This window comes from Cervus canadensis, chromosome 2, assembly GCF_019320065.1.
Source record: "Cervus canadensis isolate Bull #8, Minnesota chromosome 2, ASM1932006v1, whole genome shotgun sequence".
Lineage (NCBI taxonomy): Eukaryota > Metazoa > Chordata > Mammalia > Artiodactyla > Cervidae > Cervus > Cervus canadensis.
In genome coordinates, this window is record NC_057387.1 from 99,970,058 (window position 1) to 99,982,383 (window position 12,326).

The 12,326-nt window shown below is 55.1% G+C and overlaps 1 protein-coding gene across 2 annotated transcripts in view; it reads right to left on the reverse strand.

Annotated features, from left to right (window-relative positions):
- Positions 1-1,141: 1,141 nt before the first annotated feature.
- KCNQ4 (potassium voltage-gated channel subfamily Q member 4) overlaps positions 1,142-12,326 on the reverse strand; it is a 56,408-nt gene continuing 45,223 nt past the window's right edge. The window contains exons 10-14 of one of the 2 annotated variants that reach the window (XM_043461730.1): positions 10,900-11,120; positions 8,792-8,891; positions 6,516-6,647; positions 3,914-4,043; positions 1,142-3,332 (exon numbers count right to left, since the gene is read on the reverse strand). In XM_043461730.1, the coding sequence (XP_043317665.1) occupies positions 3,120-3,332; positions 3,914-4,043; positions 6,516-6,647; positions 8,792-8,891; positions 10,900-11,120 (796 nt within the window). In that variant the 3' untranslated portion in view covers positions 1,142-3,119. The remainder of the gene's footprint in view (positions 3,333-3,913; positions 4,044-6,515; positions 6,648-8,791; positions 8,892-10,899; positions 11,121-12,326) is intronic. The other variant, XM_043461731.1, reaches the window with a different exon arrangement.

Consider the following 12,326-nt stretch of genomic DNA (forward strand, 5'->3'; position numbering starts at 1 on the left):
CAAATATGGATTCGATGACTAAGTCCTGGAGCTGGATACATCTATTGGATGGTGGAATTTCTTGTGTTTATCATTTCCAGGGAGTGAGTTAGGATCTTCATTTGTATGCAGGATAGTTTCATTTTATGAGGTGGAAGCTATTGTTGCCAGGTGGAGGTTCAGACATGTGTGGATGGACATGTATGGATACCGAGCGTCCAAAGGGTTGGGCCATGCCAGTTATGAGGCTATTGCTTTTTTGTTCCAGATGCAGCCTTCTGCACTCTGCTCTGTGAAACTGGAGCTGGGACTCTGCAAACCACATCAGCTTTGTCAGCTAGCTTTGATAACTAGGGGCACTGGGGAAACGCTGGAGGCAGAAGTGGAGATTTCCCTTCTTCCTTTGCCTTCTCTTCCTCCTAACCTTATTTACAACAGCCTGGCAGCCACAGCTGCCCCCAGCCCTCAGCTACTTTTCTGCACACCCAGACAAGCTTCACTGTGTCCCCTTGGAGGTACTAGCACCAGCCAGACAGCACCCCCTCTCCAGACCTCTGAGTTCTAGCATTATAGGCCTCCCCCAATCAAGTCAATAGGTTCTGCCAGCCTCAACCTCTTCCCTTCACTCCTGCAGCCTCAGGAGTGGGACTTGCTTCCTGCAGTGGCTTTCTTTAGGTTATCCTGGTGTTCTATTTGTTCTTCCAGTCTGCCTAGATCAGTGTAACCGATTCCCTATAGTAAATTCCCTGTGTTGAAAAACCTAGGGTAATTTCTGTTTTCCTGACTGGACCTTGACTGATACAAACTATTAGAAAAGTGGTACTTATTTTTCACTGGGGCACTGAACCAAAAGAAAGTTAATTTGGAAGTACCAGGGGTCATCTTGAGAGGGCAGCCTGCCTAAGAGGAGGGCCGAAACAGAGGACAGCTCCCCAACACATTTAAGCACCCAGATCTAGCTTCACATGAGGCCAAATCTATTTCCTGGACTTTTTAGTTATCTGGGCCAATAAACTTTCTTTCTTTTATTTTTGCTTAAAACATTTCAGGTTGTGTTTCTCTTGCTTACACCCAAGAGTCCTGACTAATCTGAATCTCCTCACCCCCACCCCCAGACGAGGTGCCCCACTCCACAGACACTGAACAGCCAAGACCAACCACCTCCTACTGAAAACTTTAATGAAATCAATAAGTTAATAAGTTAACAAAGTGAGGTACTTGCATATCCGAGAACCGGGTTGGTGGGGAACCTCGATCATGGAAGGAAGGAGGGCTTCTTCCCAAGTCTCCTTTGGTCATGGGGCGGTCCCAGCCTCCTGCCCCTCTCCACAGCTCTGTCTCTCAGGGGGCGGAGGTGTGGCTCTCTGGGGACGGTGTAGTGCGGGTGAGGTGAGCCAGGACAGGCTCCATCCAGGGCATGATGGTCACATGCAGAGGGCATGTGGGGGCAGGGGCTGGGCACCATGGGGCTGAGCAAGGTCCAACCCCAGCCCTGGCGCTGGTGCATGCAGGTCCCCAGTCATGAGATGCAGGCAGCTGGGCCTGAGCCCCTTATTCCCTGGTGCCCCACAGAGGGTCACCATTGTTCCACTCCCCATCACCCTCCTGCCACCTGCACTGGCTTTGCAGAAGAGGGACAAAGCGGTAGGGATACCAAAGAGGTGCTGGGGGCCTGAAGTGGATGGGGGCTTATGCGGTAAGGGGGCTGCCAACTGAAGTGAAGAGGAGGGTAAGGAAGGAGGGGAAACAGTGTGTGTGAGCGCCGTATGCGTAGTTAGTGCCTGGTGAATGGTACTTGCTTGACGTATTATTCTCCTCTCTGGGAGTTAGAGCAACTAGGAGCAGGGCAAGCCTAGATAGAAGCGGCCCTGACAACCACCCCAGGGAAGGGCCTGGGGGCTTTCCAGGGCTGTCCAGACCCCAAGAGGCCTAGCCTTGAGTCGTGCTGTGGGGATACCAAGGAGGGCCCTTAGGGGCAGGCAGAGGCAGCAGTTAGGGCTCCTGGACCTGTGAGGAGTAAATCTTCTTGAGAAAGGGGAGCTGGTAAAGCTCTGGGGTGGGGCCTGGAGAGACCTGGGGTCACGTGAGAGCTCCCTCTCCTACCTGGGTGGGGTTGGTAGGAGTGGACATCGCCCTGCAAGACCAGGCCACTGGCCTCAGCTGCAGAGACCCAGCAAATGCTGAGTGGCTCTATGCTGATGTCTCCAAGTGTAGGTAATTGTGTTTGTCGACGTGAGTGTTGAGAGGCTACCTGTGTGTCTGGGGAAACTGTAGGGACATGTTTGTGTGACTGTGGGAGCACTGTCTGGAAGATTTGGGGGCAGAACACAGACAGTTATGCTGTCAGAGGTGTCTAGGGCCAGACGGGAGTGAACATTGGCAGGAAGAGGGAGCCCCTGGGAGTGGACACCTGCAGATGGGAAGAAAGGCCCAGGCACTGCCCTTGGGGAGGCAAGGGAGAAACAGGCCCCATGCTGGGAGGGGAGAGGTGGGGTTGATAAGCCAAAGATCAGGGATGGGGGTCACAGCCAAGCAGCCTGAGACCAGCTACAGCTGGGGGCCCATCTCCCAGGGCGGGAGGGGCAGAGGGACCCCATGGGGGTCCCCAAAGTTGCATATTTAACGTAGTTTGCATATATGGTGCCCACCTGCCTGGCGGCAGGCTCCTGTGCTTGTGGGTACCTGTGTGGGCACCGTGGGCCCACCCCCTAGTGGAGCGGGGTCTTGGCGGGAAGGCTTCCCTGCTCTGTCCGGAGGGCGGGCCAAAGGCCTCGCCTTGCATAGCTGGAAGCTGGGTCAGGGCCCCAGCGCCCTGCTCCCACTCCAGGGGCAGTGCCTCTGCCAGGCAGGCCCTGTCGGGCCTCGAAGGAATGGGCAGGGCACTGGGGGGCCCAGAGGCCGCCGGGCAGCCGCTGCCGCTGCCCTCCGTGCGGCCTGGCATCTCGCGCTCCTGAGGTGGGGCGGGTCGCTGGCACCCACGTCGGGTATCTCGCCCACCCAGGCAGCTCAATACTGCATGTGGCCTCTCTCCCCACGAGGGAGTGAGTTCAAGTAAGAGAGGAGTCCAGAGGCCTCAGAGGGCGGGTCCGAGCGCCAGGCCGAGGGGCTGGCCGTGTGCTGCCCCGCCCCCGAGAAGACCCTCAGTCCATGTTGGTGCTGACCGAGCGGGAGATGCTGAGCGTCTGTGCGGAGACGGAGATGTCCTCGTGGTCCACAGGGCTGTGGTAGTCGGAGGTGATGTCGGGGTCGAAGAGCGGCACTTGCACGGTGCCCAGGCTGGCCGAGGTGCCAGAGCGCAGGCAGCGCGAGTAAAAGCCCAGCAACAGGTCCAGCTTGTGCTCGATGGACTGCACCTGGGGGCGGGGCGCGGCTGGAGGCGGGGCCTGGCCCGGACTTGGGGGCGGGACGCGGCCGGGGGGCGGGGCTTTCCCGGGGAGGGTCGCATCTGGGAGGCGTGGCTCCTCCGGGAGGAGGTGCGACAGGAAAGGCGGAGCTCGGCCGGAGGGCGGAACGAAGCTGGGAACCTGGGGTTTATTCCCACCCACCCACCCCCCACCGCAATGAAATTTAGTTGTGACGGGTTGGGATAGTCCAGATGATCAAGAGAGACAAGTGAGGCAGGGTTAAATGAAGTAGATGGGACTTGGGCTTATCTGAGATGCTAGCAGCCTAGGGCGGGGCTTGGCCGGAGAAGGTTGGTTTATCAGGGTCCTTTAGCAGGGGTGGGCGGGCATTCTTGGAGGCGGGGCTTATCTGTGGGGCCGGGTCCACCTCGCAGCGGCTGCGTGGGCCCGGCTCGGGCTTGCAGCTCGGGTGCTCTGGGCTAAAGCTCTGAGAAGCGGACCCTCCCCTTGGGCCTAACCCGGGGGCCTTCCAGAGCTTCTCGGTCATCGGCTATCTCCCCCACACCAGCGAAACTCCATCCCACACTCACCTGCTTCTCCACCTTGACCACACGTCCCATTATACTGATTTCATCCACCGCCTCCGTATCGGAGGGCCCTTTGTCACCCTTCTCCCGGGCTTTCCGGTCCCCGGGGCCCCGGCCGACAATCTGGTCCACACTGTGGGGAAAGGGAACTGTCAAAGGACCCAGATACTGGCCACCCCGCTTTCCTACAAGAATTCGAGCTCGCCTTCTGAAAGGGGAGACATTCACCTGGGTGGGAGCAGGCCATCTGAGAGAGGGGGCCAGTTTGCTGTGCCTAATGGAGAGACCAAGTTTAATGGAGGTGCCCGGTCGCTGCTTTGACCAGAGCCGAACCACCACCCACAAGCATGACAAGTAAAACAGCTGCCTGATGGAAGCTGGGTAGGAATGGACTGGAAGAGGGAGAGACACAAGTGGGGATGTGACTTATAAGGGGGACAAGGCTGAAGCTGGTCCACCTTACCTTTCTGCCCCCCTTTACAGCGACATACTTGAAAGTGTTACCTCTACCCTCTAGCTTCAATTTCTCTTTCCTGACTCTCTAAAACCTCTCTAATCAGGCTTTCATTCCCACCATTTCACCGAAACTACAGTTGTCAAAACACCAAAAGACCTCCATGTTGCTAAACTTGGTTCTCAGCCCTCAACTATGCTTGACCTGTTAGCAGCACCTGGCACATTTGATCATCCCTTCTTTCTGCACGTTCCTCATTTGGATTCCCAAACATCACTTTCACCCAGTTCTCCTACCTCACTCACCTCTCCTTCTCAGTCTCCTTTCCTGGTTCCTCCTTTATCTCCACAACCTCTTAACACTGCAGGACCCAGAGCTCACTCCTAGGACTTCTTTTTTTTCTTCTATTTATTCTCACTCACTAAATGATGTCTTCAGTTCCAGATTTTCCATTCCTCTATACACGGTTGACACCAAATCTATATCTCCAGCCCATACCTCTCCTCCGAACTCCACACTCCTGCCAGATCCACACTCCATTTAGCTGTCTGATGGGCATCACAAACCCAGCATGTCCCAACTTTCCTGATCGAAACTTGCTCCACTCATTGACTTCCCCCATGTCAATAAACAGCAACTTTTTCCTCTTGCTCAAGCCAAAAACTTCAGCTTTATCCTTGATTCTCTCTCTCTCTTTTTCCTCTTACACCCTATCTGAAAATGCTGTCAGCTCTACTTTCAGAACATATCTACAATCTGACCATTTCGCCTCGCCTTAATTGCTGCCACCTGGTCCACACCGCCATCATCTCTTGCCTGGACATCTGAATTAGCCCCCTCACTGGTCTCTCTTTTCATCCTAGCCCCCTATAGGCCATTCTCAACACAGCACCTAGGATGATCCTTTTAAAATGTACCTCAGATCACATCTGTCCTTTGTTCAAAACCCTCCAACGCTTGCGTCTTACTCTGGATGAACGCCAACATCTTTGCAGTGGCCCCCAGAACTTTATATAGTCTAAGTGCTATTAGCCTTCTAACCTCATCTCCTGCTTCCCTCATGCCAGGACAGGCACACTGGGCTGCTTACTGTTCCTAAAACATCACCCCAGACACCTGCCCATCTCCAAACTTTTGCACTTGCTGTTCCCTCTGGAAACTATTTAAACAAACCACAATCATGGGGCTATTTGCCTCACCTTCAATTTTTTTTTCTTAAATGTCACCTTCTTGCCTGTTTAAAAATCACAAATCTGAACACTTTAACCTTATTTTTCTTCTTAGCCTTTATCATCATCTGACAAGTTCTGGTTTCACTTACTATCATCTATTCTCCTTCCACTGGAATGAGAGCTCCATGAAGCAGAGGCCATTTGTTTCCCACCATATCCCCACTGTCTGGCAAGTAACAAATAAATGCCCAGTGACTATTTCTTAAGAGAACAAATGAATGGGCAGTGAAAATGCAGGCCACAAGAGGAAAAGGGCAAGGTGTAGGTGATTTGGTTCTTGGTGTGAGAATCTTCCTACACGCTGGGTGGAGAGAAAAGGAGTTGGAGGATTCCAGAGGCAAGAGGTGAGCAGCACTGAGGACAATTTGCCTTTCTATTATGAGATGCTGGGGGGTGGTTGGGGGGTGGGGTGTCGGTCACTGATAATTTTAAGCCTATTATTTTAGAACTGAGAAAGCAGTCATCTAAAGACGTCCTTGAAGCGAGCAGGTCAATAGGGTTCACTTCAGGTTCAGTAAGGCTTCCCTGGTGGCTCAGATGGTGAAGAGTCTGCCTGCAACACAGAAGACCCAGGTTCCCTAGGTGGGGAAGATCCCCTGGGGAAAGAAATGGCAACCCACTCCAGCGTTCTTGCCTGGGAAATGCCATGGACAGAGGAACCTGACAGTCCATGGGGTCGCAAAGAGTCGGATGCGACTGAGCGACTAACACTTTCCCTTTCAGGTTCAATAACAGGTGCGGGTGGCAGGCTCCCGCTGCAATGCGCTGCAAGCAAGAAACACCAGCTCCCACCGCGGCCCCTAGGGAGCGCTAGGGCTGCATTCGGGCGCCCCGCAGAGGGGCTCCAGCAGGCCTCCTGCCAGAACTGGTGCCGCAGCCGTCCTGCCCCGCTCCCCCGTCCCCGGCCCGGCGCACCCACCGAGCCTGCAGACTCTTGATCCGGCCCAGCATGTCCAGGTGCCCTGCCGAGTACTGTTCAATGACGTCCTTCACGTCGTATGGTCGCAGCGTCTCTTTGAATTTCCTTTTAGCTACCAGGAACTTCAGGATCCTGTGGGGGTCGGGAGTCTCAGAGGACATTCTTTTCCAGCCCCCTCTCTGTCCTTTGCTACCTTGTCTAGCACGAGGCCACCTCCTGCCTGGGCCACCGCAGACAGCCACAGCTGGGTCTCTGGCCTCCCTCCCTCCCCTCCACGCCCCTGTCCCAGCCTCCTGAGTTTGTTTGGTCTTCTTTAATATGCAGTCACTGGTAGCGCCTGGACGGGGCCTGGTTTCTCTCTGCTGGGTGTGAACACTGCTGCTAAGGACAGCTTAGGGGAAGACACTTTTGCATATGCCTGTTAGCACTCCTGTGCTGGACCCTGGACACCCCAAATGGCATCAGATACTATCTCGGGAGCACTGGTCTGGAGTGGGCGACGAAGAGGACACAGACAATTATGGGGTGATGTGGGCTATGTCAAGGAGTGGAGAAAGAGGACTGGGGACTATGAGAAGGGAGAGCTTGGCTGGGGAGGTCAGGAGACGTCCTGAGAAGTGATACCTTCCAGTCCCAGGGCAAGAGGAGGGGCATGAAGGGAGGCTTTGGGGACACAAACAGGTATGGAGGTGTGTGAGTGAGAGTCAGTCCAAAGTAGCCAGAACAGGATGTGAAGGAAAGGGGTTAATCAATGAGAGGTAGGGTGAGGGGTTATTCTGAAGATCCTAGCATCCCTGGCAGAGATTGGGCAATGGGAAGCTGGGGTGGTGGGGAAGGGGCCGCGTGGTTTACTCTGCTTTAGCATGACCATCCTCTGTCCACCTGTGTGGGTAGAGGATGTCCTGGAGGGGCAGAGTCCCAGGCAGGAAGACCCACTCCAGGGGATGAGCCTGATCTGGGAGTTGGGGTGGGGGGAGTTGGTGCAGTGGGGTGGAAATATAGAACAGCTGTGAGCAGTATGGGAGAGGGGCCTGAAAGGCTTCTGAGTCTGAGTCCAGGATGACTCCCATGGCTTGGGGCACAGGGTGGAGGATGGTGCCACTGCCTGACATGGGGTCATGGGAGGAGGAGCAGGACTGGGGCATGCTGGGTGAGAGGGGCCAAGGAGAGCTGACTTTGGCCAGGGGGAAGCTTGGGTGCTATGTTCCAGAAGCTGGTCCCTTGGAGGGGAGAGACAGGATGCATAAAGGAGGGGTGGGGAGAGGCATTAGACTCTCTAGGAGAGGGGGTGTCCAGATGACTCTGATTTAAAAGAAACACAAAGGAAAGAGGCTTGCAGACAGGTGAATCAGCCTGGGAAGAGAGGGGGGTGAGTCTGGAAGGCCTAGGGGTGAAACTGGAGCTACAGGATGGACACAGAGATTAGGCTGGAACTCCATTCCAAGGAGTTTGGGAGCCAGATCCATGGCTACATGGCTAAAGAGCTCAGGGACTCTGGTCCCTGCTGAACTGTTAAGGGAGACAGCCAGTGAAGCCAGGAGGACAGGGGCCTTCAAACTTTTTGACCAAGAACTACAATAAGAAATAGTTTACAGAAACTAGTATATACACACACACACATAACTGAAATAGCAGTTTCATAAACATTTATTCTTACTATGAAGAATGCACTCTGATACTTTCTTTTTTCTTTTTTGCATGCTAACCACTAAATTGATTTCACTAAGTTGATTACAAACTGTTGTGACCTGTGGTTTGAACAGTATGGCTCTAGAGGAAATCCTGGGGGAAACAGACAGGCTGAGGTCAAGACTCCCGAGGGAAGACTCCATAAGTTTGAGTCACGGAGGCAAGAGGGGGATGAGACTTAGACACAGAGATGGGGTGACAGAGACCTAGGGAGAGCCAGGCAGATGCTGATACACAGCTAGGGAGACAGAAGTAAAGAGAAGAGGGCCCGACATACAGAGAGAGAGAGGTAAGGGACAGAAGCAGGGAGAAGACTATAGTGTGAGTAGAGGGACTGTGATGGGCAGCCATGCCCACCGCCCCCCCTGATCAGCCCTCCAGATGTGATGAGTCTGCACCAACCCAGCCGGGAGCATGTGCCACCTCCCCACCCCACCCACTCTCCAGGGACCCCGCCAGCCAGTATCGTCGAGGGTGCCAGGCAGGCAGCAGCTGGTATGCCAGGAGCTAGGCCAGGCCTGGCCACAAGGGCAGACCCCAGATGGGGAGCAGCAGTGGGTGGCCCACCTCCTGCTTCAGTCTCTCACCTGACGGAGCGGATGACCGTCTTCACAGCGGGCATGACGTCGTCCACAGTGAGCTCGCACTGGTAGCTCTTCTCCTCCGCCACTTCCTCCGAGGGGCCCTCTGAAAAGTCAGGAGCAGGGCGCCCAGGTGGTGGTGGCAGAAGGGAGTGCTTGCAACCTCTACCACCACCCAGAGCTCCAGAAAGAGCCCAGAGCCTTCCTGGGGGCACAAGCAGACCAGGTTCTTGCCCCCTGGCTGCCTTACCCAGGGGGAACACCTCAGTTTGCTGCAGGCCCATCTCCCCTGTGTACACATCTGGTGGCCGGTGAGTAGGAACCACCTTAGGGCACATCTGGTCTGGCCTGGGGCAAGTTGCACACAGCCCTGGAGGAAATCCCAGCAGCCCCACCATGCAGGACAGTGACACGGGGCTTGAGGCGTCTGCGCATTATTGCACATCAGCCTTATCCTTCAGCCAAGAGGGAATCCAGGGGCGGGCTCCCACCCCCAGCTCTGCTATGGCGGCTGCTTCTAAAGCAAGTCGTTCTCCTCCCTGCATGAGAGAAATGGCTTCTCCAAGGCTGGTGTCCGGCACTGCACAGACAGATGATGCTGTCCTGGCCCCACTGGGGCCAAAGGGCGGGGAGGTCAGGCAGTTTCTTGGCAGGAAAGAGGAGGCCCTGGGCACCAACCAGGCCCCAGGTCCCAGCACCCCCCACCTGGTTTGTGGAGTTCTGTAACTTTCCAGGAAAGGGCTGTGAGAGTGGTCAGCTAGCAGCAGGCTAGGGGATACAGCACAGACAGAGGCAGCACCGCTGGGTCCCCCCCCTCCAAAGTTCCTGTCCCTAACCTCCATCCTTGTCCACCCCCCTCTACACCACCCCCCCCACCACCACCCAGGGGCCTGAAGCATGTCAATGAGAGAAGTCTTCCAGGGAATTTGGTCCAATCCTCTGTTTTTCAGAAGAAGACACCAAGGCACAGAAGAGGGCAGTAGCTTACCCAGGTCACAGTGTAAGTCTGGAACAGAGCTGGAACTCCAAAAAGCCACCTCTCTAAATGCAAGCCCACCAGATTCACAGCTTCAATATCCACAGGCTGGGCCAGCAAACAGGGGCAGGGTGGGGAGCATGGGCTACGGAGCTGGACAGACCTGCTTAAGGATATCAGCTCTGCCATCTCCTTGCTGAGAGGGCTCAGTCTCCCCATCTGTAAAATGGGGCTAGACACGACCCTACTGTTGCTAAGAGAAGTAGACAAGATAATCCAGAGTGCACAGTCAGGGCTCTCTTCAGCACGGATGGCCTCCTGATCCTCCCAGAGTTTGTAAGGCTGCTAGCTTTTGATGAGCACTTACTGTATTCCAGAACTCTTCTGTTCACCTACTGTGGGTAATCTCATATCATCCTCACAACAGTCCTATGAAGTAGATATGATCACTGTCCCCATTTTATAGATGTGGAAAATGAAGCCCAGGGAGATTAGGTTACCTGCCCAAGATAAATGACAAAGCCAGGATTCAAACCCAGGCAGCCTGGCTCCAAAGCCTGTGCTCTTTTTCTCTCTTTTTAAATAGTGGAGTTTTCCTAGGTGGCACTAGTGGTAAAGAACCGCCTGCCAGTGCAGGAGACATAACAGATTCAGGTTCAGTCCCTGGGTCGGGAAGATCCCCTAGAGGAGGGCATGGCAACTCACTCCAGTATTCTTGCCTGGAGAACGCTATGGACAGAGGAGCCTGGCTGGCTACAGTCCATAAGGTCACAAAGAGTCAGACATGACTGAAGTGACTTAACATAGCCAGTTCACAATGTTGTGATAGTTCAGAACAACTCAGCCATATATATACTTGTATCCATTCTCCCCCAAACTCCCCTCCTATCCAGCAAAGCCTATGCTCTTAACCACTACCAAATGCCACCTCTATATTCTCCTCTGATTCTCAAACAGCCTGGAGCCCAGCAAAGCAAGTATTATGATGCCCATTTTACAGACCAGAAGACTGGTGCCCAAAGATGGTCAATCTGCTGCAAAGCTGGGGCTAGAACCAAGTGTTTCCACCCCCAGCCCAGACTCCAGGCCCGCCCTGCCATCCTCAGCGGGTCCTGGCCCCAGACCCGCAGGGGCTCACCCTCAGCTGAGGTGCGGGGTTTGAGTCTCAGAGAGGCCCGGAAGCGGGTGCGGTCATTGAAGCTCCAGCTCTTCTGCACCTTGGTGGGACTGCTGGCCTCACCCACCTGCTCGCTACTCGGCGAAGTGGGCATTGGCGGAGGTGCCAGATGCTGCTTGGAGGGGCCCGTCCGCCGCTGGGAGCTGCCCATGCGGATGCGGTCTTTGATGCCCATCCGGCTGCTGGCAGGGCAGGGCAGGTGGGGGAGAGAGTCAAGTTAGCTGCAGCTGGGGGTAGGTGTGAGTGGGGACACAGCTGACTTGGGACTTGGGGGGCAGTTACTGGGGCTGACTCTCCTCCAAGCAGAGATGTCCTAGGATGGGGAATGGGTGTGGTAAGGGGGGCCCTGACTCCTATGAGAAGCTGATCTGGGATCAGTCTGAACAACTCCGATCCCCACCCCCACCTCCCACCCATCATTGCCCGGAAAGATAAGGGTGCACAGGAGACAGATGTCAGAGTGGAAAGAGTGACAGAAACCCAAGAAGGGAGTCAGAGACAGACAGAGGACCGGGAGCTGGGCCTGGCCCAGGCCGGGGGCGGGGGGTGGAGGCAAGAGACAAGCTGCTGAGGGATGGAGAGGCTCACCTGGCCATGCACACTGAGTTAGACCCGCAGCTTGTCTCTGTACATGTGGGCCGGCTGTGTGGAGCTGAGGGTGTGTGCGTGTACGTGTGTACTGTGTGTGCTTGTGTGCACACAGGTGCCAGTGTGTGTGCCTATTTTCCTCCTTTGTCCTCCACTGGAGCTATCTGACCCCACCTGTTCAGGTCAGGGCTTCAGAACCTGGTACAGTTGTATAGGCAGTGCACTGCAAAATTCCAAAGGTCTCCATCATTCAGATTTCTGTGTGAATGAAATCACAGCCTGGAGGTATGCAGTGTACTAGCCTGCTGGGGGTCTTAGCCCTGTGGGTCTAGCCGCTGGGCCCACATGTATGTCCAGGCCATGGCTGGTGGGCCCCGCCGCCAACCCAGTGAGGGTCTGTAACCTGTTCTTCTCTGTCCACCCAGACGGATATCCTGCCCACATGACCTCCCACTGCCTCCTGCGCCTGCAGTTCAACAGCACCTGCACGTCTGTGTACATGTGAAGACATGTGTATGTATCTGTGTATGCGCTTAGACTCCCCTTCTCACACCCAAACTCCTCACCTATCCTCCAAATCTTGGAAGAAGACAAGTGAGGGGAGGCCTCGGGTGCCCCAGGACCGGCCCAGCGTACCCAGTGCCTGATAGAGTAACTCTCTGTCCAAGAGGTTCAAGGACCACGTTATCTCTGTTTGAATGGGACCTATGCAAACATCCCCATCCAGACAGCTCCTGGTGGTGTCACCGCCACCACCCTGCTGTGGTTGCCACTTGAAAGGCCCCCTTCAGACAGGTTTG